Raw genomic sequence first — 26,687 nt, 5'->3', positions numbered from 1 at the left:
CATATTCCCACAAAAGGCCACTAACACCCAGAGGAAATGTTCTATTGAAACTGTACAGAGGGCGAGTAACACACCGAGAGAGTAATACATAGAAACAGAGAGAAAGAGATCCCGCCATGCATGCTGGCTCCTGTTCTTAATTATAGTAAAGCACTAAAGTGCCTCATTCATTTCAGCAGGGTGGGGCAGTGGCCTGTGACAAAGAGGGGGGGAAAAAAGAAGAAACATTTATATAATTTTCACCTCAATTTATTCAAGAGTGCGCAAGGATTGAGGACACTCAGCTACGCATACAAAAACACACACGCACACAGGTCGTAACACTCATAAGAAGTGTACACACGGGCGCATAAACACAGAGAAAATTCAACTTCCCTCGACTTAATTCCATCCCAGATGTTCTTGCGGTTGACAGAAATGGCTGCACCACATTTTCAAAAACACACACCCATATTAAATGTTTTCAGTTAAACAGAGAGCGAGAGGAGAAGAGAAAAGAAGAGAAGAAACAACACAAGCACTTTCCTCCAGTTGATTTATGTGATTCTATTACATTAAACATTCTTTCCCCTGAGCAGGCTCAGCTCCCTAGCAACCATCGCTCGCAGCCCTAATGTGTCTGGCACGGGGCCAGGGAAAGCTGCCTGCCTTATTGATTGCCAGATTGAAAAGTTTGCATTTAATAGGTCCTGTAATACATGAAGGAATTATTCAGAGGGGCTCCTCGTCAAAAACCCAAATTGGTTCTTTTGACTATCAAAAAACAACGGGGGCCTCATAACAAATGAGCTATCAGACAGCTCCAAAGGGCCCCCTTTTTGAAATCATACGTCGCTTTGTGGCCCCTCAGAATGATCAGAGTCCCGAGGAAGGAACACTGAAAGTGTGATTACAACGAGGTCAGAGGCCGCGTTGTCGCTTAAGACGGGGAAGACAAGTTTGTGCCATGTTGATCCCCTTTTGTGTCATGATGGATTGGCCCTAAACACTGTTCTCAGTCTGGTCCCCGGCTGCATCCTGACTAATGAAAGACTACTGCTGGGTTTTGGGGGTCAATCCACTTATGGCGCAGTCAATTCTTAGAGTAAAAAACAAGCTGCTCGGCGAGAACCCGAAATGTGCAAATACCACAGGGAGAAAATTTAATCAACTATCTTCGGTTGCAGAAATACAGCTGCCTTTTGACTACACAAACAAGTGAAACCCCTCTCCATGTCTCTTTGCCTCTCCTCATACGAGCCTAAAAGCTTTTACACCCAGGTGATGATACTCTATCTGCTATGACGGCCACTCTCATTTGTCACGCCGCTCTGTCCGACACAAACTCAATTGAGCAGCTGTGATCAGAGATCTCAGAGGTTGTCACCGGCGGAGAGCGACAGGGATACATAGAGAGCTTCAGCATTTCTAACTTCACATATCCTCCTCTTGCAGGATGAAATGGATGACATGTTTGGATTTAAATGTATCTTTAATGGGACAGCAAGTTCCCGTTTGAGTGAGTTCTGCGGGAAGGTTAGAGCAAAGGAGGGAGAGGGGAAAAAAACATCTTATCAGGAGATTGGGAATTGGGTCAGGCAAGGAATTACATGCCATTCTAGATCAAAGTTGCCGTGTGTATTTCCTCAAAGAAGGGCCCTCATTATCAACTCAGACTTATTTCTCTGGGCGTATATACTGTGTAAAAGGAAACATGATTTAATATGTTTTCAGTACAAGAATGAAGCAAAAAAAAAAAAAAGAGCAGGAGGGGGAAAAGAATAATACTAGAGGCTATTTGGGACAGGCATGTTTCCCAATGGTAAAAGTGTAATGAGAAGGAGAAAAGAAAAGGGGGGGGGGGGGGTATTTGTTGGAGATGTTGGGGGGGGGTTGTTGTCATTCAACATGGCTCTATTGTGAATTCCTGTCATTATATAAGAACCTCTCTTTCTCCCTGTACCTCTCTCTCTCTCTATCATCAGATCTGCACGGAGGAGGAAGGCTTTAAATAAACAGCCCGTTGAGTTAAGCCAACTGGAACCCTTTTCAATAATTACATCCAGCACAATACTCAATTTACATTGCATTTATTTAGCTGGAGGACTTGACAATGTGGCAAAGAAAAGAGTGACATTAGCGGCGGATGATAACAACTAGAGCGGTGCGCTACCCGAGGGGAGACGTTTTAGTCCGTGGCTTAGAGGGAGACTTTACAGATAGCAATATGTCATTAAAAACCAGTGCCATCTGTTCAGATTTCTTGTTTATGTGCCGTCACTGGTATCAAGCGTATTGAAGACACAAAAGCAAATCCCGGAAAATGCAAACTGTAGGATTTTCTCTTGCATATTTTGTTGTGCAATTAGCTGTGATTACACATTCTAAAAGCGCCACAAAAAAAGACAACAACAACCACTAACAATTGTTTTCTCTCCACAAGCTCTAATGATCTCCGTTTGAAGTTCCCCCAGCTCGGTCCTGTTTTCCCTGTTGTGTTATTCATGCGACACACACAGAATCTTGGCTAAACAAGCAGGTAATTTCTGATAAAACTACTGCTACAAATTCGGCTTCAAACTCATTCATTCCAGATTAAAACACAGCCTGTGATGTGGCAAACCTCCGCTTCACCAACAGAGCTGTAATCAGTGTAATGCAGCACATACAGTGTCTGTAGCTGCTTGTCTCACATTGCACGGGAAAGATAAGAACTTCAATGGAGAGAATATCTACTTGCTCCGATAACAAGTTTATGGCGGCCGGTCGCTCATGCCAAAAAATGCTTTTCATTTCTCTCTGGTCGTTTTTTTTTTTATTACCACCACTCACAATGAAACTAATCCAATATGATTTGAAAATGACAGAGGGACATATTTTTGTTTATTATGTTAAACCGATCCACAGACTGTTATGTATTTTAATGACACAGTGAGAAGAGACACGAATCCTGTGACCCTGATTCCAAAAATGTTGGGACGCCGTTTAAAATAAATAAAAACAGAATGCATTCATTTGCAAATGCACTGAACAAACAGAAAACAGTTTTATTACCAGCTTTGCTTGTGAACAACTGAGCCTTTCGAGAATGACCCTTTCATAGGGCTGGGCAATATATATGATATATCTCATTATCATGACATGAGACTATACGTATATAGTCTTAGATTTTGGATATGGGTATATCATGATATAAACTAAGTGTTGTCTTTTCCTGGTTTTAAAGGCTGCATTACTGTAAAAAGATGTTATTTTCTGAACTTACCAGACTGTTCTACTTGTTCCAATACTTGAGTTACCCACTTATTAGTCATTATATCCACATTACTGATATATTATTAATCAAAAATCAGTTCATATTGTGTAAAAGTACTCTTTGGAACGAGGGTTGTAGAAATTATTTGGCTTCTGTTGCGTCTAAGAAGTCACAGTAATGACAGGCAACCAGGGCTGGGCGATATGGTCAAAATAAAAACATTAGGTTGTTTTACTACATATCTATCTTTATCTGTGGAGTCCTCCATCTGCTCAGCTGTTCTCACATTCAATAAATTTAAGTTGCACTTACTACACTGGCACATATTCATTCTGTGACTCGGCTAGTGTTAACTTTAGATATTATCCTCTGACACGTCGGATGAAACAACAGCTTTTCCTTGAATTATGGCTGAGGGGAAAATCAGGGGGAAAAAAACAAGACTGGCTGAATGCCTCTCATTTTGCCAAGTGCTCCTCAGGCCAGTACATAACAAGGAAATGGACTGACAGGTTGAGAAAGAGGACAGAGAGGCATCAATGATCTATTGTTTGCAGCCAAGGCGCTCCTTCCAACTCCTCTGGCAGTCAATATATCAAAGAAACCAAAATATATTACACCATCTGCACCGACATGTTTTACAAATACAAATTACGTCATTTGTGTTTCTTTGGCTTAATAAAAGCATTAAGAACAGTTATGTATCCAAGCAAGTATGTGCGAGCATGTTGCATGCGTGCACACACACACACACACACACACACACACACACACACACACACACACACACACACACACACACACACACACACACACACACCAAAGGTCTGGAATCTATCAAATCCCTCATTGCAATTACCTTTCAATGCTGGTGAAATGCATTACCTCTGTGCTGCAAAATGAACACTATGTTATTCCTTCAAGGCTGAGTCTATCTTCCACACCGTGCACTGCAGTACTCACATATATATATATATATATATATATATATATAGCCTGAAGCCTGACTGTGTGACCCTCTTGCATCAGTTCTGCCTTACAGATTATGACAGATATTAAGTGGATGTTGAGAATGTTGATCTGCAATCAGCGGCGAGATCTATTTTTACCTTGGCGCAGGTCTGACTCAAAGTGTTTTTCCAACACTGTAATGCTAAGGTAGAATTAAATGGGTATTTAATGTGGGGGATCATTTGTTCACTCACGATCACAAGCTGCAGGTTTCAAGTTATTATCATCAACGTGCACAGTTCAGTCTTGTTAAAACGTGTAACCACAGAGCGTGAAAAAAGTGAGCCATGATTCAAGTTCTTACAGACGGAACTGGATCTTCAAAGTGTCACTTAAGTAAAAGTGTGCATTAAGTGTTGATGTATCACAATTATAAGTACTTAGTGGCCTCCTCAGTACTCATAATGCATTAAAATTGTTCCTATGAGTACACTCTAATATTATGAGATTATTATCACTAAAGCATAAGTGGCTTTTTACCGTTTAGATGGTTGAAGTGGAGCTAATGTTGACTAATTCACTCATTATTATTATAATTTTAATATAATAAATATATATAAAATGCATCATAATTGGCAAACTCGTGTTTTGCATGTACCCCAAATCTGCACATTCCACCACATTCCTTTCACATTGTTTGTTTTTTGTTTTCAGTAACTCTAAAACTAAATAGATAAAGTCGATGTAAAAAAGTTCACACAGGAAGCTGCATTTAATCTGAAAATTTAACACCAGTGGTGTCACTCAGTAGATAAGTTGCATTGTGGGTAATGTAGGCACCATGTTTTGAAAAGGCAAAAGAATTAATAATTTGTTTTTAAATTGTCCATCCATTAAAGTGCCCCTTTTACACTCGCAGTTTGGCTGCGATGTGTCAAACTGAGCTACACCACTTTGCATTTCTATTACCACATTTGCAGCGCAGAGTTAAACTGAACCACGCCAGGGATGGATCGTCTTCGGAGTGGGGCCAAAGCGTTGCAGTTTCTCTGCCGTTTCCCTGTTCGTACTGTCAGATATCTGCCGTATTTAACCGTTTCAGAAGTCGTGTTAAGATACTACCTGTGAAAACCTAATATTTGCTGATTTTGCCGATTCATAATAAAAAGCTTTCATTTCCGAGCCGAGCCGAGCCTGCACATATGTATGGAAAAGCCCTATAGGAGTGCAATGCTAGACCAGTTGGACTGCTTTTCAAAACCTGGTGCCTACATCACTCACAATGCAATTTAAAAAGGATTTATACTCAGTTTTTCACATGAGTTGTAGTACTCCCCAAAGACCTGTAAACATACTCTGATGTGTAAAATTGGTGGAGCTAACCTTTAACGTTGATTTGAACTTTAAGCTCCTTTTGATAGGAACAACAGGGCTTCCAGAAGAGGACAGTTTTACATGCATTCATAAAACAGATGGACTGTCATGCTCATAAAATATGCAGAGTTATTAATTGTACAATCTGTGATGTCTTGAATGCCTACTGAGCAGCACACAATCATCCATATCTATCTGTCTGAAGGCAGAATGTGAATCTGTCAGGGAGAAATAAGCATATCAGAGAGACTTGTACAAAAGGCAGTTCTGCGCTGAAATATTAATGCTGCTGTAATGCTTGAAATGAGCATCGTTTTGACAAAGACGGATATAGAAATCTCTCCATAAAGGCTGCTGGTTGGGTAACACTTAAGCATGAGTCAGAGTGTAACTGGAACTGGCAGGCAATTTGTTTAAGAAAGGAAAGCAAATGTTCCTCAATCGACACACAATCTCAGACAAAAACCTCCTGATCCATGTTATTTTAAACCGTTTCATAACAAAATCATGAAATAATAATCACTTAATAATCTTTCAGGAAATTTGCCTCAGAGAGAACCTCACTCTCTTTCTGAGTATTCGAGATGTCTGGCAGAGGTCACATCAATAGGCATCTCTGTTGTTCCAGACCTGACTAATGGAGAGAAGAGAGACACAACTGTTCAAGCACTTCATTTCCTCTGAGGCCATTCTCATTGTTTAACCATCCACCAGCCTTCAGCCCCCTCCCTCGCTCGAGTCGGAAAACACATTATGTGACATTCCAGAAATAAAATAACACAAATTATTAATGAATATAGCTATCCAAAGAAGCTGAATTTGATTACGGTGCGAGTCATAACAGGATATGGCTCGGGTGTTGGGTGGTCTCTCTCTCTCTCTCTCTCTCTCTCTCTCTCCCTCTTCTTTCTCTCACAGTGTGTCTTTCTCTCTCTCTCCCCCATTCAAATTCGAGGCATGCTCAAACATCTAATAGATTTTTCCACCCCGGCACACAATTTACTGCTTACAGATTTAGAATTCTTTGGCTTCCGGCCAGTCAGAAGTGAATTAATGATATGAGCACATCAGTGAGGAAAAACAGCTTGTGATTCTCTCTCCTACAGGTCTGAGCATAATGAAGAAGATACTGCCATAAACCCAGCCACCCCCCCCCCCCTGCACAACACCACCAAACAGGAAAAAAAAGAGAAACATACTAGAGAAGGGGAGAAAGAAGGGAGGGTGGGGGGGGGGAGAGAGGCACATAATCAATACAAACACTCCATTAAATTACTTCAAAAGGGATTTTGGACAGTTTGTAGAATTAGTTCTGCGGAAAAAAGCAGAAGGGGAAGCAAATATGTTTGGGGGCGGAAAGCAAACAAGTGCAAACGGTACAATCTGCCACATATTCTGAATGGAGGAGTACAGTGTGGTGTGCCTTACAGAGGCATTCTTTCTCTGTCAGAGTCACAACATGCCATTACTCTTGTAACACCGCGACACGCTCTCTTTATCTTTTCCAGGAAACCGCTCACTCCTTCCCACGTCGCAGTCGAAACATAAAACATTTTCATGTGTGATAGTGAGTCAAAGTCCCAAATATTGTTCTGTATTGTCACCAAGACAAATCAACCATGAGAAGACAGCATCTGTCTGTTTCCTTATCACCGGTTCCTACCCGCATAAACATTCACAGACGCTATGAACAGTCTCTGAGAGGGGACAGAATCTACCCTCTACATCAAATTGAAATGTTCCGACTGAAATATTGTCGGGATATCAACTCGGGTATATGTGCCAAGCTTGGCATACAGATCAGATGTTGCATCAGAGGGAAATACAGTGGTTCTAGCTCCGAGCGGGCGAGGCTGCAAAGAATCCTGAAATGCCTGCGATATTGCTCTGTGCCTCGCCGTCCTATTGTACCTTCAGCTCAATCAATGTCGGCTTGAGCTCTGATCACAGAGAGTGATGTATTAGTGTGTCCCTAATCCAGATGACCCATTAATTTTTAATTAAATATAGTTAAGAAAAAAAGGTCACGGTAACGCTTTATAGTCAAACTAACAAGGCATTGTTCTTGCTTTAGCTCCAGGAGCTGCAAAAAGCATTATTAACTTTTAATAAGTGCATAGTCAACTGATAAAAAATGCATAGTGAAGTATGTATTCATTTTAAGGTTGGTTAGTTAAACTCATGTTCATAGGGCTTTTATTCACGTTGTAAAGGTGCATTATGTAAGATTTTTAGTTGAAAACAATAAAAAAAATACTAAAATTATCAACAGAATGTGAAGAAATAACAGTTTTGACATTATGATGTTTATGTTTTTTATTGCAGATATCTTCTTAAACTAGCGTGCTAACCAGCTAACGGCAGCTACAGTTAGCAGCAGTTAGCGGTTACTCTGGAGATATGCTCCCGCCTATTTGTTTTGAGGATGAATCCTTACATATTGTGCCTATATACTGTGTATAACTGTTAAGTTTCTTATTACTGCTTATGATTGCTTATAATTTAACAATAAATATGTCTGATATGTTATTATTACCACTAACAGTCTTATTTATATCATTAAGCATCTTCTTAGGACTTCCAACAGCCTTTTTTTACAAACAATTTTTATAAGACCTTAATATAAAGAGTTACCAAGGTCAGTTTTAAGTTGCTCAAATAAAAACATTTTAAATCAATTTTACAGCTCAGTTGGTAGAGAAGGTCAACCATTTATTGTGGAGTTGGGGGTCTGATCTGTGGCTCCACCTGTCCACACATTCAAGCGTCCTTGAGTAAGACGCTGCACTCCAAACTGCTCCTAATGCATGTTTATGGAAATAAAGCTAAGCTGCTCCGGACGAAAGCGCCTGCCAAATGAATGTAATGTACTTAATTTAAAATCTACAGCATGCACAGTAATGAAGGTCAGCTATTATGAGTTATTGGAAAATCAATGATGTCATTCTTTTTATACAAACAGTACAACTCACAACAAAGTGCATTTTGATTCAAATCTATCAAGGCAATTTTAACTCTGGACGTTGATGGAGATATTGGATGAAAAACATCAATCACAGCGAACCATCTGCAGCTTTTCATACAGCGAAGGGACGCATGACGAGCATGTCTCTCCTTGAATAATAATAACTGAATATCATTAACATACCTAACTGAATATTCCACGAAAATGCTTTAATGCATTATACACTCCAGACAGAAATGTGTTGGGTCAAAGAATTCAATATGCACCACTACAGGAAGCATCTCATATCTCACATAAATATTCGCTAGAGATAACAATAAACCCGTCAATATTATTTTTGTAGTTTTATGGTTTCATTTCATATTTTCCGAGAGCCCTGACCCGCGGAGGATGAACCAGAGCTACAGATGATACTACAGCTAAGGGCAACCAGCTATAACAGTAAAATGATACTTTTACTTTAATGTATGACTGTTAATCTAATGATATAGAATATAATAGTCTGACGAAATAGGATACATTTTCCTGCACTGAAAACTTTAAATTGTCATACTTAAGCATGTTTCCCTTCTTATACTGACATGCCTTTTCAATGCAGGACTTTTACTTGTAGCAGAGTAGTTTTACAGTGGTATTAGCACTTTTCCTGAAGTAAAGGATCTGAATACTTCCTCCCCTGGGAGTCAGGAACACTATCTACTGTATATTCTTTGTTCTCTGAATTGCAGGAGTCGCAGGCTATGACCTTGTATAATCCTCCACAACATCTCAACTGAGAATCTGCTCACTGGCTTCCACACTGGAGGCTCAAACTAAAGAAAGACACGAGAGTAAACCTAGTGAGCTATTTTGTTAGCAAGAGCTATCCTTGTGTTTTTCTTCTTGTTTCTTTTTTAAACATTTTTTATTATTTTCCGTCTACAGCTCTGTTTCACCCGGCACCAGCCAACAAACTGTATCAGCAGATACAGCTCGACAACGCTCAGCCTCCTAGTATACAACCAGAAACCAATTTCGGCAGGCAGCAATGAGAAAAAAAAAAAAGGAATCAGGCCAGTCCTCTGGGGACAGATAGAGGGGCAGAATGTAAACTTCCCTGGCAAGCTATCCCTCGTGGATTGAACTGTAAAAAGAAGCTCTAATGCTCCCTTCAATACGAAGATAACAGATAAACTGAGTGGACAGTTTGCGTTACCTGATTAAGTGAATTACATTACAGATTACGTAAGGACTGAAAAGAACAGTGTGTGCACTCCTAGAAATGTTATTACTGTCATCTTGGCTATTGTGAAGCTGTAATTCCACTAAATTATTACTTAAACGGTATGTTTTATATAATCAAACGTTTTTTGGGTTATGTGGGCCACAAAAAGACTTTTTTTTGGAAAAAGGAATAAACAGGAAAGGGAAAATCTCACAATTTTGCCATTTTGTCAAGCATGATAGCATCATGTTTGTACCCTAGCCACCGGTTAGCTTAGCTGAGCATGAAGACCAACGGTTTGTCCAATAGTAATAAAATCTGACTACCATTAAATGTGATTATTTTTATTTGGTATTTCTTCTATCAATTAAATGTTCTGAGTGCTATGTGGGCTACAAAAAGACTGATCCTTGGAAAAGAAATGAACGGGTCATCTATCATGTTTGTACCGTCAGCTGTCAGTTAGTACAAAGACTGGAAACAGGGGGAAACAGCTAGCTGGGCACTGTGGACTTCACAAAAAACAGGATTGTCACATGGTAATTAGTGATTCTCTGATTTCGTGGGAGTCAGATTTTGTTATGGTTGGACAAAGGTAGCTGTTTTCCTGTTTCCAGTCTTCATGCTAAGCTAAGCTTGTCCATCATCCATCCTCATTCAGCTCTTGACAAAATATCAAAAACTAGTTTTTCTTTCCTTTCCTGTTTATTTCTTTTCCCAAGAATGAGTCTTATTGTGGCGCAATTTACAGAAAGAACATTTGATGACATAAAACCTATCATAAAAAATAATTTAATTGAACTACATTTTCCAAAATGTAATATTTCAATCCAAGAGGACAGTAATAACATATTTCTACAAGAGGGTGCATTGTACTTTGCTATTTTTGCAGCAGCATCATATTTACTTTACAGACGTGGTGAGACTGGTAACAATCTTTGCGTCTGACTCAGGGCAAGAACAGACTGATCCTACTTGTTTCCACAGCCATACAAATTAAATCATCTGTCCTTGTAGTTTGATAGCTCAGAAAGTTGCATCATTCTCGAGGCTCCTCTACTGCCAGGTCAGCTGCCCTGTAAAAGCATTGCACTGTTTCAAAGCCTGGCTAAAGCCAGAGTTTGAATTATGATACCAATCATCTCTCTGCCTCACAGGTTTTAGAGAGTCACAGCTGTCGATGCTGCAGGACAGCGGCAAAGGTCACTTGTTTCGCTAATTAATTACTTTGCGCGGGCATCTTTGGTTTCACTCTTTATGCATTTCTGAGGACAGAACAGAGCCATGACGTTCCATGTAATCTAGATCAAGAACAAAACAATTGCTGCATTCTGCTATTTGAGACACATTTCTCTTTGTAGTATTTTTCGTATGCTGCCTGTGAGACACAAATCCATAACAGTGTACTTAATTCACTGTGGCAGCGTGCCAGGAAAAGTTAGGATACGCACTTGGAAAAAAAAAAAGGAAAAAAAAAAAAAGAACAGTTTCCCTCGATAACAATGGCACACTTTATTGCTCTTTAGCTCACAATGGTTTTCTGTGCAGCTTGTGGTATTGCTGCAGTATCCTGTTATGGGGGAACAATCCAATTCCTCTGACATAGTTACAGATCAGCCTGAGAATAACAATCAGCAAATGCATCATTCAAGTAATACAGCGAGCAGCCACCTCAGGCTGTTTATAAATACAATCAAAAAGAAAAAAGGAAAAAAAGTGTAGCTATATCATAAAAGTCAGTTTAGTCAATGAGCCAACATATTACACAGAATTACAGACATTCAGCTGCAGGAGCTTTAAGGATACTTTTATATCTGATCTGCTGCTGCTGTGGCATGAATATTTCATTCCGGTAGTGAGCAGCATTGCAGTGGCATATTTCATATTTCTATGCAAACCCTTGCTCAGAGTAACATGCATTTGCCTTGATGAATAAGTGATCTCTCACTCTCTCTCTCTCGCTCTCTCCAAAACTCTCTGCCCCTCTCATATTGTTAAGACTGTCAACAACTGACACACGCCAAAGACGCAGTGAACAAACAAACAAATGGATAAGTGAGTGCACACCACTGATTGTCGGCGTGTAGCATGTGTGCATGTGTTCTTCTACAGTATGTGTGTGCGTGTGTCAAAGTGTGTGTGTGTGCGTCTCTGGTGCCCTGCCAGAGTCTGAGCCCGTTCTGCTGAGTGGGCAGATTCTCTGGCGGAGTGTCCCATCGGAGTGACAAGTGCATTTAGAAACAGCCTGATGGAGTCATTAACGGCAGCGCTGCTCATTAGCAACACACACACACACACACTCACACACACACACTCACACACACACATACACACACACACAACCCCTCAGTAACAATAGCGTCATCGTCAGGTTATTACACTGGTTCAATCTATAAAATCTGGACGATACAGCACATTTACACAAAGCCATGATATGGTGCATAATATCATTCAAGAAGCGGGCTGACACATCTGATTATGAGAGCAGGCAATCACACATACACGCACACACACCCACAGGCGTGATCAAACTATATTGATTACTGGAATAACAACAAAGCATCCATTATTGATCCTCTTGTCCTTTCTCTGTATAAGATTCAAGCAAAGTCGAGTAATCAAGGGCATTACAGCATTCCTGGAAGATCTCGAGCACAACAGTCATCAATAAACCACTATTTTCTACAGAAAAATGGCTCATGTTTTTAAGCCGGTAGCAGTTTCACTTCCACATAGGCTTAAGGCATGAAATGATTATTAAAAAGGAATTAATGAAGGATAATAAATTCTGGCTTAAATCACCAGGATACATACTTATAAACCGAGAAGACGTACTGTAATTGTGTTGGTATTTTTAGTTTGCTAAGCTACATTATACCATTACAATCAGCATTAGGCATTACATCACAGCCATGTGAGCGAGAGGCAAATAAGTGGGAAACGGCTTCAAAGGGAACATTATGTTCTTGCTGATTATTAGGCTCAAATGCCAGTTTCCTATTTGCATCAGATGAGTCATCCGTGGAGACATGCAGCTTTATGTTGGTTCTGATTCATGGGTAATGCTGTAGTGAGCCCGGTGCAAGAATCAAACAATCACTGACACTTAATGGCACCATGTACATGATGAATACGCCCGACAGCCATTCAGACTCACGCAGCAATGATCCTTAAAGCTCCTGAGACACGGCGGCAATTATGATCTGAACTGAGGGATAAGACGGTGTCAGAGGTGCTGTGGACTGCAGTTTGATGTGACTCAATTATTTAAAGACGTTACCAGCTGAATTATGTGATATTTTTTGCGGTGCTGCCTTTGTTGTTGTTGTCACACTCGGAAAACAGAGCTGTTCTGCTGTGGGATCATAATGCGTTGGCAAACACTCTGCCATTACCTCTAGCCTGCCTCTATTAGTGTGATTCTCAGCTCATTATATCGGGAGGAATTCCAACTACGTACTGATGAATTACTCCAGTCAAGACAACACTTGTTAAACCAACCAAAGGACAATAAACATAAGCTGATTTATGGCTGAGACAGGACACAAATACATAAACATTCAACTCAGCAGCCGCATAGAAATTGGAAACACAGCAGTAACCTTTTGAGATGAAGAAACACTTTGAAAGCAGCCTAAAAAAAAGACTAAAAGAAATTGAGGTTTCTATGGGGCGCTCACCTAGCTGCGCTCTCTCCCTCTGGACATCCTTGAAGTTGAGTCCGCTGGTCAGGGTGCTCTCTCGATAGCGGTGGAGGGCCTCCCGCCTCCCGTTGGTCCCCAGCTCCCGGAGCACGGACTGCTTGAGAGGCTCGGCCTTCAGACAGTGGGCCCATCCTGAGAAGTCTGGTACAGTCCACTTCACCAGGTCGTCTAGTCGCACAATCACCTTCTCAGACACTGCAATTACCTCATGCTGGAAGGGAAGCAGGGCAAAATCGCAATTACAATCAGAAGCACATGAGTTATATAAATGCAGCTGAGCTGAGGTCATGGATAGTTTACTTGTGCCACAGTTTCATGGCTCTGTTTGAAACAATTCTGTTGAGCAGACAAACATCTTTAAAACAGCACGTGTGCAGACGCGCATGATTGAAAGTGACATTTTAAAACTGTTTTGCTCTGTTAAGAAATTGCACAACAAACAAACAAATATACTTATGCCAACTCATGCTGAGCATACATTTTCATATTTGTTCTTTCATTCATCTTTTACATTTACAAAGTGTGCAATGCATTTTAAGTTCCTCTTCACAACTGTTCCATTAATCATCCCTTTGCTTGGGTGTCCATAAGTTATTTTCTTTACAAATATAGTTCTCTTTTAAAGTCTCAAACTTTAAAAAAACATTTTATATTTATGTGCTTCCTAAAGTACAAATACTATAGTCTAAATATCACACTCAATCTCCCCCTTCCATTGCAGTCATAACAAACACAGCTGTCGTTCGAATCATCTACCACCTCAAGCTGTTGCCCGTTTCTTACACTACCTAACGTTTCTAACGATAATGTCACTAACTAGCTAGCTAACATTGTGGCAGTACATTATGCCGGGCGCTTTCTGTAGAACTCAGAATTCTTACACAGGAATAAACAAAAACAATAATTTTGGACCCAAAAAACACTGTAAAATGATGAATTCTCAATCATAACAATGTTTTAAGGAAGAGATTTTATTCTCTTTTATTCTTATTTGTCTACATAAAAATTACCAATATGACCTTTAAAGTCCTGAATTCAAAATGTCACTAGAGTAAGAGTAATGAAGTATCATTCGCAAAATGCATGTGTATTATGTTTTTTTATGCTGAACCTTGATAAGCAAAGTAACCAGTAAATATAACTGCCAAATAGACCTAAATGGAGTCAAAAGTACATTATTTTGCTCTGAAATGCAGCCGATTAAAAGCATAAACTTGCTTTAAATGGAAATACTCAAGCAGAGTTCAAGTACTTAAAATTTGCACCTGACTATATTACTTTAAAGAAAATTCACTTCACATTCCACCACTGGTAACTTATGTATGGCAGTAAAAGGCGATCATAACTCAAAGGTCAAAGGTTACGTAAAAAGGACAAAGATCAGAATCAGAGCTGGAAGAGGAAACAGGACAAACAACAGAACGTCCTTGTTTATCAACTAAATTGGTATGTGTGTCAAGTAGCATTACGGCTGTGGATGCACATTAATGTAAGTAAATTACAGCAGCATGAATATGGATGATGCGGATGATTGCTGAATTGAATTTATGCCAGCAGTTAAATCAATGTCAAAGAGGACGTGGATGTTTGGGACTTTTTTTGATTAGCGCTTAGGAAGTCTGCTTCCTGATATCCACCATGAATGTCGAGATTTTATGCTTTTAAATCACTAGTCACACTCGGTGGACATGATTATTACACCTTCAAAGTACAGAGGAGTTTTAGAAATTTGTTACAGTGAGGGTGTAATGAATAGTAGGAGAAAGCGGCGAGCTACATGACACACAATAACACTAATGTGACGCTGTCAGGAAACCATGAATGTAAATCTATAGCAGCAATGTGTATGACTGACGTTGAGGCACACTGGTTTTGTCTACATACTATTGGCTTACTTAATAAGATTTGCTCTCTCTCTGGTATGTGCTTCCTTTTCATAAAAAAAAATCCTGAGGTTGATTCAAGCCCTTTTAATAACTCTCATACTTGAAGAACTACAAGTCTGGCGGAGAGGGAAGGAAGCAGAGATGCTTAAATGTGTTTCCATTTGAAGGGCTAATGGCTGAAGTGTTTGTTACCGAGTGGAGTGGAGTGCTGTAAGATGGCTATTATAGAAACGGGAGAAATCTGGAGGACAGATGTGCACAGGCAGAAACGCAGACACTCCGAGCAGGTCTCAGATGTTGATGTTTACCTTGGTTATCTCTATTAAATCTCCTATTTGCCCGGCATCTTTCTGACTGTATTTGTCCTCAAAGAGCCTGCATAGCACTAGCATTAAAATCACATTTATTTACTCTACGTTGACATGTTTATGCGCTGCATGTATGAATGTGGAGAGGGTGGACGCAATAAAATCTACACCTATACGATCTAATAAAATCCGGACCCAGTAAATCCTTCCTTTGTGAAGCTTACGATGTCAAGTTTTGCAAGATGCATTTCCCGTGTTTTAATGCATTATTTCATTAGTGTTCCTCTTATTCTAAAAACAAACACATGAACAGAGGACTTTTTCAGCGTTTCAGATTCTCTCTGAGTGCTCTGTCTATACAATTACCCATATTCAGTTCTCACATCATCTGCAACTACAGGCATATCAAATCCCAACCAGTTGGAGACAGTATTTCCTTATAAAGGAAAAGCCTGCGAGGGATAGCTTGATATAGCTGTGCCTCCCTCACTAAGTAGAAACATCAAACATGGGTTTTCGGTCTTCTTATAATGAGCTGTCTTCAGCTGTCAAGTGGTGGCGGGTGGTTGTAACCGGCTTTCCATGCAATGAAAAACTGACTGCTGTTTCTGCCTTCAGAAAAGCAGGCCATTTGAATAATATAGAGCAACAGAAAATAGCATTAAGCCTGCAGCCAAAAACCACATTGTAGTGTATCTCTACAGAATTAGCTACTGTACTTTGATGCGATCTACTGACAGCACATAGAGAAACAAAAACCATGAAACATTTCAGTTTGAGTCCATTCGAAACAGAAATAATGCTCTGAATGCTCTGCCGCTGATGTGTGAGTCAAACAGCAATACTTCAAGTAATCCAATAGCACACCAGAGCATACGCACAGCAACAGCAAACCTTAAAAACACACAGCCGTTCCCCTCTATATCAATCAGCTGAATGACATGGTGCCTTGTGTGAGTGTCAACAGATCCTGTTTGGGGACTTGTTCGGCCTGAGAGCAAAACACAACAGGTGAGAGCAATTCAGCAGCTGTCAGCACAGTCCAGAATATAATCAGTCTATGAACGGAGCCAAAGCAGGCTACATCCACTCGTTCTTCTTTTCTTTTTTACTTTACAAGCCAACGGTAAACCAGCTGAAGTCTGTGGGCTGCTGTGTGAGACAGCTCGTACAGTCAGGAAGCTGAATACAGGCCTGTGGTTTTGCGTAAGATGTGATATTAGATTGAGAAATTTTAAATACTGTAGAATTAGGAAATGTGCGTTTCTATGACAGTGTTTCTGAGAATCAGTCAACCCAGACCGTTATTGAGAAATGATCACAACAACAGCCTTGCATGAGTCTGGTCACTATGGAAAAAAAACCAGAGGAATTTAATGAGATAAAGAAAAAAACAAGGCTGTAACTAAGGATTGTTTTCATTATCGTATAATCTGTTGATCTGTCAGGAAATCGTGAAAAATGAACCCAAAGAGATCGAGTCTAACGATCAAACTATTCTAGAGCTGCAACAATTTATCGACTAATCGATTAGTTCTAAATACATTAATCACCAATTATTTTGATAATCGATTTGAGAAATATTTGAGGATGAAAAGTCCAAATTCTCTGGTTTTAAGTTCTTATGAATGTTTCCTCGTTTCTTTACTCCTCTATGAGCCTGAATATCTTCAGGTTGTGGACAAAACAAGACATCTGAGGACATCATCTTTGGCTTTGGAAACATTGATTGATTTTTTTGCCATTTTCTGGCATTTTGTTGACCAACAAACTAATGGATCAATCCACAAATTAATCAACAACCAGCAGCTCTAAACTATTCATCTATGGCTAAAATCGTTACCGTTTCGTTATCCATCACATCAATTAATCGACTAATTCTTTCAGCCCTCCGCCAAGATGAATCATTGCAGCGGCATTCATCGGCATCGCAGGGGTCCTTCTACTCACTACTTTGATTTTTTCGTGTCAAAAGATGAGCTTTAGAAAGTTGCTCTTCTGTAAATGCCGCCCGTCCACACTGTCCTGTCATTTCGAGTTAGGCAGCTGATAGTTCAGCAAAGCGGCAGACACAGCCAGCAGGCCACTTGATAATATAGGTCAGAAGACTGTGAGCCCACAGCCAAGAGGTGACACTCCACATCAGCAACATACCAAACAGCCGGGTGTCATTTCACTGACACTTCCTACACAGATGCATTAAGAGCGTTTATACACTGCGAGTCCTGCACTAAATGTCTTAATGTGCTACTATAATTGTGCCTCATGCACGTCAACAAACGCACACACTTTCTAACAGCTCGTTTTATGATTGAGTTAAAATGCAAGGTAACACATTAACAGCTGAATGTTACATTCTGTCTTCGCTCTTCTATCAATAATTCATGTTATTACTGCAGCAGCACAATATCTCCAAAAACATTAACTGAGTGAATTTATTGCTATGACTGCACATAATGGACTGACAGTGGAAAAAAAGCAGACTTCTGCTGTGAAACTGTAGATAACTCTCTTCCAGCAACCCATGACTCCGGCAATCTCATTGAAATTAAACTCGCTAAAATCCATATCATTCAATTTATATGGATGCGGCGGTGTACTGGTGGCAAAACAGCACATAAGGGACATTCCCAATTCTATATTCGGTGATCCAATTAGAAACAATGCACCCTGAAATATTCCATATCGCTGTGAACAATTCCCTGCGAGAAAATCCACGCCACTGTGCGCAAACAGTGAGGGAGACATTCCTGACTGTCAGCGTTCTGCGGCGGAGCGTCTCATCGCTCGGACAGGACTTTCAGCTTTGGAGTCAAGGGGTGCTCTCTCCCAGTGGGTGGGTGTCTTTCTATACTGTGGGTAGACACACACTCACACACACACACACACACAGTGCTCCTGTCATGCTGGGAAGGTTTCAGCCTGCTGCCTCAGAGAGGTCAGCACTGGAATTCCTGAGGCCAAAGGAGATTAGTAATTGAGTAATGGACATGGTGACATGGACAATGAGGAGACAGAGAGGCAGAGAGAGCAGGAGAAGGAAGAGAGGAAGACGGAGAGAGAGAGAACGAGGGGAATGAAACACAATATGAGTTCATTATCTGTCTCCCCTCCCCATGACTGACCTTGGCTTCAGTGTCCCAAAACAAACTTATCTGGGAATTAAAAAGGAGCTCTGGGGAGTAAGCCAGGGACAATTGAATTAGAGTATGTTTTTTGAGAGTGCCTCAAGACTAGAAAGAGTTCAAGGTACAACATTCAAAGGTGAGAGTTATTGTACATAATGTTCTGCCACTTAATGCATGCAGTTTATTCATATGCATAAAAGTTGCTGTAATATCCGTGGGGCGCTGAACTCATCTTTTATTCACTGATTCCATTAAGAGATTGCTCTAACATGAGCCGCCGTGATATATGAACTTTGCATTCTTTCGCTGTTATGATGACAGAGAAAAATAGGGAGATAACAGGAGATTTCAAAGCTCCTCTGAAAGTGGGTGAGGCATCCATCATGTAAGGTGACACCACAAAAAAGCTGCGTCAGCTCCCTCGGATCACTGAATCTTTGTACTCTTGTATTTTGGCAAATGCACACAGAGACAAAAAAAGAAAAAAGAAAGACTAAATGCGTGATGACTCCACATGCTCCATCTAAGAAACCGCAGTTAAGAATGAAAAATATTGGCTGGAGTATTAAGCAAGAGCTTCTCATCTGTGGCTGCATTCTCCTCAAAGGTTATAATAACGATCCACTGTAGCTGGGGGCACTGGAGTCATGCATCAAGGCAAATGTTTGCCTGTTCAAGTGGTTAGTCAATGACAAAGTGGAAAAAACTGAGCTAAAGAGCACCAAACAGGCTCTTGTGTGTTGACAAACCGGCTCGCTGCTGCAACATATCATTACTTAGACTCAGAACGGTTTGATGAGAAGAATCAGAAGATTGTGAAGCGCCAGAATGACAACAGCTAAAACCAATGGGAAATGTTAGCGGGGTTTGTTTTTATAGCCTTTGAAGTCCAGGGTATTCCATTTTAAAGGTTTTAAATTACACTATCCTAAAAAGCTGGTAATAATTTACATGCTATTTCAGCAATGGTGAGGAATTCACTGGAGGGCAGTGTTCAGAGTTAATGACTTGTTCTGCGGCAGGAGGAGGCACACATGCGCGCACGCCTCACACGCACACTAAAAGCCCCCCCCCCTCTCCACACTCCTCCCCTCCACCTCTAAATTCCTGCCATTGTTGTGTGAATGGGGAGATTTGGTATAATGCACAGACTGGCCAAGACAAGGCTGCCGTATGGACGCTTTAAAAAGATCACTGTAAAAATCTGCCATATCACATTTACACTGGAGTCATTCAGCAGAACGACCTTATCCATCAAAATGCTGGTCGCATATCTAAGCCACTTACACTTAATTCAACTAGCATCCCAGATGCCTGAATTACCCATTCAGGGTTTTTCCCTTAGGAAAAATCAAAGAAGCAGCAAATGAATACAATCTAATTTCCCTACAAGCTGGCTTTCCAAGCACTGAAACACATGCATGGACTACTGCCATGTACTGAAGAAATGGCTCTGGATGCATGCCAAAGTGTTTTCCACAGCAATCAATACTGGCCTACTGCTGCAGTCCCCAGCTTGTCAGTGTGTGTGTGTGTGTGTGTGTGTATGTGTGTGCCAAAGCCTTGTCAGCTAGAGGGACAGAATAGAGGAGAAGAGAGGTCAGATGAAATCAGAGGTGATGATAATAGCACATTAATATAACATGATCCAGAAATATTCTCCGCGGTCGTGAATTCCCATTAAGAACGCTTTGCTGTATTCGCACTAAAGTGGGATATATAGTATAAGATAAGCGTAAGCAATTAAGCGCCTGAAGCGGAGTATACAATAAGTGGCTGTTGTGTGTGGGGTGAGCTGTTATCTACACACGCTGTCCAATAGCTCTCGCTCTCTCCTGAAGGGAGGAGAGTCCAAAAACACAGAAAGTATTACAGCCGGCGAGCCTGGCCATTTTGGAGTGAGAAGAAATAATGTGTCACTCAATGAGTTTTAAAAAACACATGTGACTGTTTAGTCGGTGGCAGTTTGCAGGCAGACAAATAGAGCAGAGGCCCCAATAGAGGGTTTGTCATAATGGGTGAGCAACTCGACACAAAGCCTGTTTAAAGAGCAAGCAGAGCTCAACTGGTGGGGGTAAACACTGCTTGTCAGGCGGAGATACAATGAAAAACAGAGCTTCCTCCACATATGGACTTAATAATTAACCCAGTATAAATAGATTAATAAATTTTCTCTGGACCTGTTCATCAACTATTAAGCAAACACGGGGCGCCGAGAGGTAGGCTTCCTCCAGTGAATCATTCTCTCTATTTCCAGCCAAAGCTGACTGGATTTAAAGCTGGCTGCGTTTAAAAGGAATTGACCTCCAACCCTGTGACAGAAGAAAAACAAGCACAGTAGGTCATGGGTTGGTTCCTCTTGTCACTGCACAGCACAGCAAAACACAGCGAAACACAGCGCGGGAGAGGCTGAGAACAAACAAATACCTGAGAAATAACCAGGAAATTACATCATAGCTGAGAACACGAGTGAATCAGTAATCCAATTCCAGTGAGTGAGTTCAATATACAGCTGTTCTGATGTCTTGCCTTTTGGTATTTGGAGGATATTGGCTTCAGGCTTAAGATAATAGCTATCTGCAAAGATATGAGGTGTGATGTCAGAGGGAATGGGAGCGACGCGGCTCTGAATGTTTACATGTCAAGTGTCAAACACTGTGTCTGGTTTGTGTTGTGTGAAAATATTCAAGGAGGAGATCTAACATGATCTAAGAATAAATGTCACAAGCCTCAATGTCAGCGTTGTGGCTTTACCTCTCGATTGGTGCCTCTGCTCATTTGGCACTAAAACCCTGTGAAAACAGCACACTTCCTGAGAGCTGTATGTTATCAGCTTCATATCTGCATGAGTCACTGGGCTTATTTGAACTCCAGATTTTCAGCCAGTCTATTACAGATCTGTACTTCAGTGGAACTCCACAGCCATTAATCTGTGTTTATATGCGACCAGAGTCCTGAAAAGAAATGACTAATGTGAAGTTTATAAACTCCACTTCCCCACGCAGCTAAAAATGAACTCTTTGCTAATGTTTACATTTCAGAAACAAATTATCTTTTCACACATGCATCACTCAGAAGCAGAAGTTAACAGCCAGTGACTTTAAATACTTTTAATATCGCAGCTTTTTTAAATTTGTTTATTTTTTTTTTTTTTTGCGAGGCTGGTTTACCCTTCCTGTTTGTTTTTTGGATTATGCGCTGCATCTGTAAGCGCTCCTAGCTGACTCATGCAGCGCAGATTAGTGTTATGGGGCAAAGTCAGCGAGAATCTGAATGGGCTCAGTGAAGGTCATAAACTGACTTGAAGTTGTCAGGGCAATTCCCACTGTGTAATATACAGTAAGTAGTCCGATTTGCTGAGAGCGGGAGCTTTGACAAGCCCTTTAATTGAGGTCAGCCTGCAGGCACCTACGTTGCACTTAGACACACAGAATCATCCTCAAATTACATTATTTCTTAGTCTGGTTTATTCTGTAATCAGACTGTAACTTCAAAGCAATCTGTCTCTCCTGCTATGATGCAACCTGCTGCATAATTCATGCAGGAGACGCTTTAAAGAATTCACTTAACAGACACACAACACAAACCCTTCTGCGCTTCACTTTATGTCTCAAATTTGCTTTGTTAGTGCAGGCCTTCTGTTATTTAATGTAATGTTTTCCAGATATACCCAGAGGACTGGAATGTAAGCACTTTGCAATGCAAATAAGTCTTTGGGAAAGGGGCGGAGCTGGTGTGTTGTTGCGCAAGTGTGGCCTCAGAATCGACGATGCATGCACTCAAAGTAATTACTAAATAATTGCAGCGTGTTAAAGGCTAAAGCGAGAGGGCTTCAGGAGATGATACCCGTTCACACAAGAATTCTGCCACAAAGATGATAGCTTGTCTAAGCGGCGGCCCATAAATAGCCACCTTTCTCATGAAAGGGAAATGTGATAGCCACTCTATTACTCAAGAGGAAAGAATGTAAGTAAACCATCAGCGGAAGAGTCGAGTACAAACACGGCTTTGTCCTTCCTTATAAACAATATAACAGCAGCAGCAGAGAATCATTTCCATCCAGCCGCAAGTGATCAAAAGCACAGAGTAGTAATTAAAGTGCTGCTGTCGCTGGATGAGGCAGATGAGAGAGCAAACAACACATCATTTGTTTTACAGCAACAACAAAAAAAAACTCAATATCTGAGTAATGCCATTCAGTGCAAGCGATGTAACCGGATCACAAGCGCCACATATGGCCACAGTCAATCATAACTATTGCTTTTTCTGTGCCAACAACGGCGTAATGTAGCACAGAGGCGTGTGTTTTTTTTTTTTAAGCGCTGCCTCAAATGTGAGCTGACAACATCACACTGTTGAGGATGGAAATGTCCACATGGAAAAATTATGCAAAGCTTGGAGAGTAGTTAAAACGTGTCGGCGCTGGCTCTGCTCTGCCACGCTTTATGACTCGCTCTGCCTCTTTCAACATCAGGCGGCGTTACAAAATATCTAATAACTATCGTAGCGACTGATCTGAGCCAGTTGACCCCATGCATTCATTACCGTTTCGCAATTTCCGCCCGTATGTCAGTATTTGACACGCTTTACCGAGAAATGAAATGACAGAGCCTCGGCGCAGGATTCTTGCGGATTTTCCCCTTTATAAGACAATTAACCCCATAGAGCGCAGCGGCAGCCTTATTAAGCGCAGCTGGACAAGTGCACATTCAGCAGTTGACAACCACAATAGGCAAATAGGCTCAAGTAAAACTAGAGAACAAATACAGCTGTAGGTCAATCCCTTTTTTACCGCTCGGATACATCAATGTCAGCATCAATACATGCGTTTATGAATGCCTCCCAGCGGAGAAAACACATCCACTGCCAACTCTTTACGCAGTAAAAGATGCTGTTTAATAGAAAAAAAAAATGCTCGCCAACAAAACAGGAAGAAACACACAGTCATTTGTGCTCATTCACCAGGCGATTAATATTCCTACCTCTCCGTGGGTGACTGTCCGTCCCTGGGGAGTATCCTCGGGTAGAAAATAAAGTTTGGAGCTTGATAAAAGTTGCTTGCTTGTTCTTTCTTCCCAGAGCAGCTGAAGCTCCGCTATGCAAATAGGATCCTCCGGTTTACATCTGACGAAGAAAAAGTCTCCGAGAGACAGAATCCTCGGTTTGCCGTCCCGGTGAAATTTAAAGGCTTTATAGAATATATATGGTCCATGTAAGCCGCAAGACGAGCCCACCCACTGTAGAGGAAAAACACAAATGGGGAAATTAATGAATGGCTTTACATCAAGTCATTTTGGTAAACAAATCGTCGCTAAGTGGACACAAACATTTCAAACATCCATGCGTAATTACGCACGGTTGGCAGCCATCACATTCGGATCTCTCAGTTTTTCTCCACACAATTAGTATCATGTAACTATTTTTAGATGTTCAACATATGACACAGATGTGGTCACACTAAATGCAATGTGACAAAGTTTGGTGGACGAGGCACGTGAGTACAGTTTACAGCAGGTGGCGATTAGCGCAATGCGAAAATAAAATAAATCGACGGTTGATAACAAACGTTACCTTCAGTGAGTTCGGCTCCATCTCGACGTTATGAATTGATTAAACTCAACACGCTCTCCAAACTTGCTGGCTTGAATGGATTGCCGAAGGTCCTGCAAGGGACATATCTCCGTGGAGTTTAAAACATCGTGTATTCGTCTACACAGGAGCGTGGGAAAAATATGTTTTGTCGTGAATACACAGCGAGAAATGTCGTGCAAGTCTGCGTGTGTATTTAGTGGATTATTTCTGCGTTTGTGATTTTTTGCCGGGTTCGTATTGGGCGTAACCACGTGTTTAGACACAATATTAACACATAACTATAAAAACATCAACATTTTTTAACCATCGGTGAGTTTTTGTTGTGTGTGAAACAGAAAATGAGGTTTACGCAAAATTCCCAGCGCCTAAAAGCGTAATTAATGCGAATATGCTGCGATTGTGTGTTTTTCCGAGGCTGTGTTTCTTCCAGGACTTCTGCAAAAGACGTTCAGTATGAAAGCACATTTCTCACAGTAATGACACTGAGGCGCTTGCTGTGGATGCCTTCAAGAAACAATGTTACATGAAAGTTAATAGGGCTATCAAATGATTCCTCAAAAGGCAATGTGGGACCCGTGAGGTGCCGGTTGCGCTTTGAGCGGAACTTGCTCCGCGTCATGGCTCAGGCGCGCGGCTCGGCTTTTATGCCGAAAATAATGGCCTTTATATATTTTGAGGCGAGCGATGAAAAGACAAAAAAAAAAAAAAAAATTGGCCGAGTTAGAAAAAAAAAGCGGGGCGTCACGAGACAGAATTCACGAGGCGGTCCATTATCCGGACATAAATCATGTTAAAACGCGGCGCTGACCTTGTGAAGACAGCGGGATGTATTTGACACGGGTTAACACATTTGCACGATCAAAGCCTCTTATATAATTATTTTAATGAATATTTATCACCATAAACACCGAGGAATTACAACGGCATTATGAATCCAATATTAAAATGTGAATTATTAATCCCAGCCATGATATTTATGCGAAGTTAAACAAACTTGGCGCTTTCTATTTACATCTGTGGACTCATTGTCCTTTCAGTCTCCGCTGCTGAATGTGTCAGCTGTATTTTATCGGCTGTCTGGATTTATTCATGCACTGGGAGGTACCCGCTCTGTCCACAGGGCTGTGCTGTTTCTCCACTGCCATCCACCCTTTGCCCTGCATTTATCCACCACTCAGATCACAGAGCATGCAACAGCGACATGGGCCTACTTCTGACACCAGCTATTTCAAGTACAGTATTACGCAATGCGCTTTTTTTCCTCCCTGACAGGGCATACAGGCGCATTGATTCACATCTAGTAAAGTGTTTTGCTGTCCACCAAGCGGACATGTTTTCTTATTTGGGTTCTGCTGCTGTTATGAATGGCTGTCTGGCACAAGAATCAGTAGCATGAAGGCTCATAGATAATTACTTCCACCTATTACATCAATGGGCTTCAACAGACCTATATAATGTGATATCATTGAGAACATCTGGGAACAAGATCATAATATCAGTCCTCTGAATGGTGCCTTCCCTCCACTGCTGCAGAACATCATGTATTAATACTAAAATAGCTGAGGCAATGTTCCCTGACACTCAGATGTTTTAAGTACCAGTTTAGTGCATCGGTTCGGAGTAAGAAAGGTGGATTACACAAAGGCTCATTGTCTTACATGCGGCTGCAGCAGTTGGGATCCTGCAGTGAATCTAATATAAACCACGGCTCTTAGTGTTATCTTTCCCTGATTTCTCTCCCAGTCATTTCAGTGGGCTGAATCAATGGGGTTGCATTGTTAATGGCAGCCACTATAATGAAGTCCCTGGTTAATCAATGGCACCACTCGAGCTCTTATCTGGCAATTGCAAGTGTTTGCTTGTCAACAGCCACAGAGCCCAGCAGCGACTGCAACATTGTGGTGCAGATATTGATGTGAATTGGTGTGAACGGAGCCTCATGTTGAGAAATGTTTATTGAAAAATAAATTAGAAGTATGTGTTGGAAGACAGAGGGAGGTATTGTGCAAACGCTGCAGAATACACATGTTGAGTATAAAAGTCTGAATTTACAATCTCATCTGCTTCTCTTTTTCTCAATACGCCTTTGTGAGCAGATAAGATTCAGTAAAGGAAATCAATTAGATATATTTACATGGTTTAACCTCCTGAGTGAACTTGGCACATGACAAGAATGAACGAATGAAAAGAATTAGGGAAGCAAACATCTCCTACATTAGTCTAATGGCAAAAATAAGTAGCTTGAGAAATATACTGGAGTTGGGCTGGAGATATCTATAAATACTAGGCCTATTTATTGTGTTTTACGATGTTGTTATCTGGTATAAGTGGTGTCTTTTC

The 26,687-nt window shown here is 40.9% G+C and overlaps 1 protein-coding gene across 1 annotated transcript in view; it reads right to left on the bottom strand.

Annotated features, from left to right (window-relative positions):
* arid5b (AT-rich interaction domain 5B) overlaps positions 1-24,385 on the bottom strand; it is an 84,700-nt gene extending 60,315 nt beyond the window's left edge. Inside the window, exons 1-3 of the mRNA XM_084376435.1 lie at positions 24,327-24,385; positions 23,738-23,992; positions 13,410-13,644 (exon numbers count right to left, since the gene is read on the bottom strand). Coding sequence (XP_084232561.1) covers positions 13,410-13,644; positions 23,738-23,992; positions 24,327-24,347 — 511 coding nt within the window. The 5' untranslated portion in view covers positions 24,348-24,385. The remainder of the gene's footprint in view (positions 1-13,409; positions 13,645-23,737; positions 23,993-24,326) is intronic.
* Positions 24,386-26,687: the final 2,302 nt, after the last annotated feature.

The sequence above is a fragment of the Pagrus pagrus genome, assembly GCF_965226575.1.
Source record: "Pagrus pagrus genome assembly, chromosome: 15".
NCBI classification, from domain to species: Eukaryota; Metazoa; Chordata; class Actinopteri; order Spariformes; family Sparidae; genus Pagrus; species Pagrus pagrus.
The sequence above is the reverse complement of the archived record's forward strand: the minus strand, read 5'-3'. Positions and strand labels throughout refer to the sequence as shown.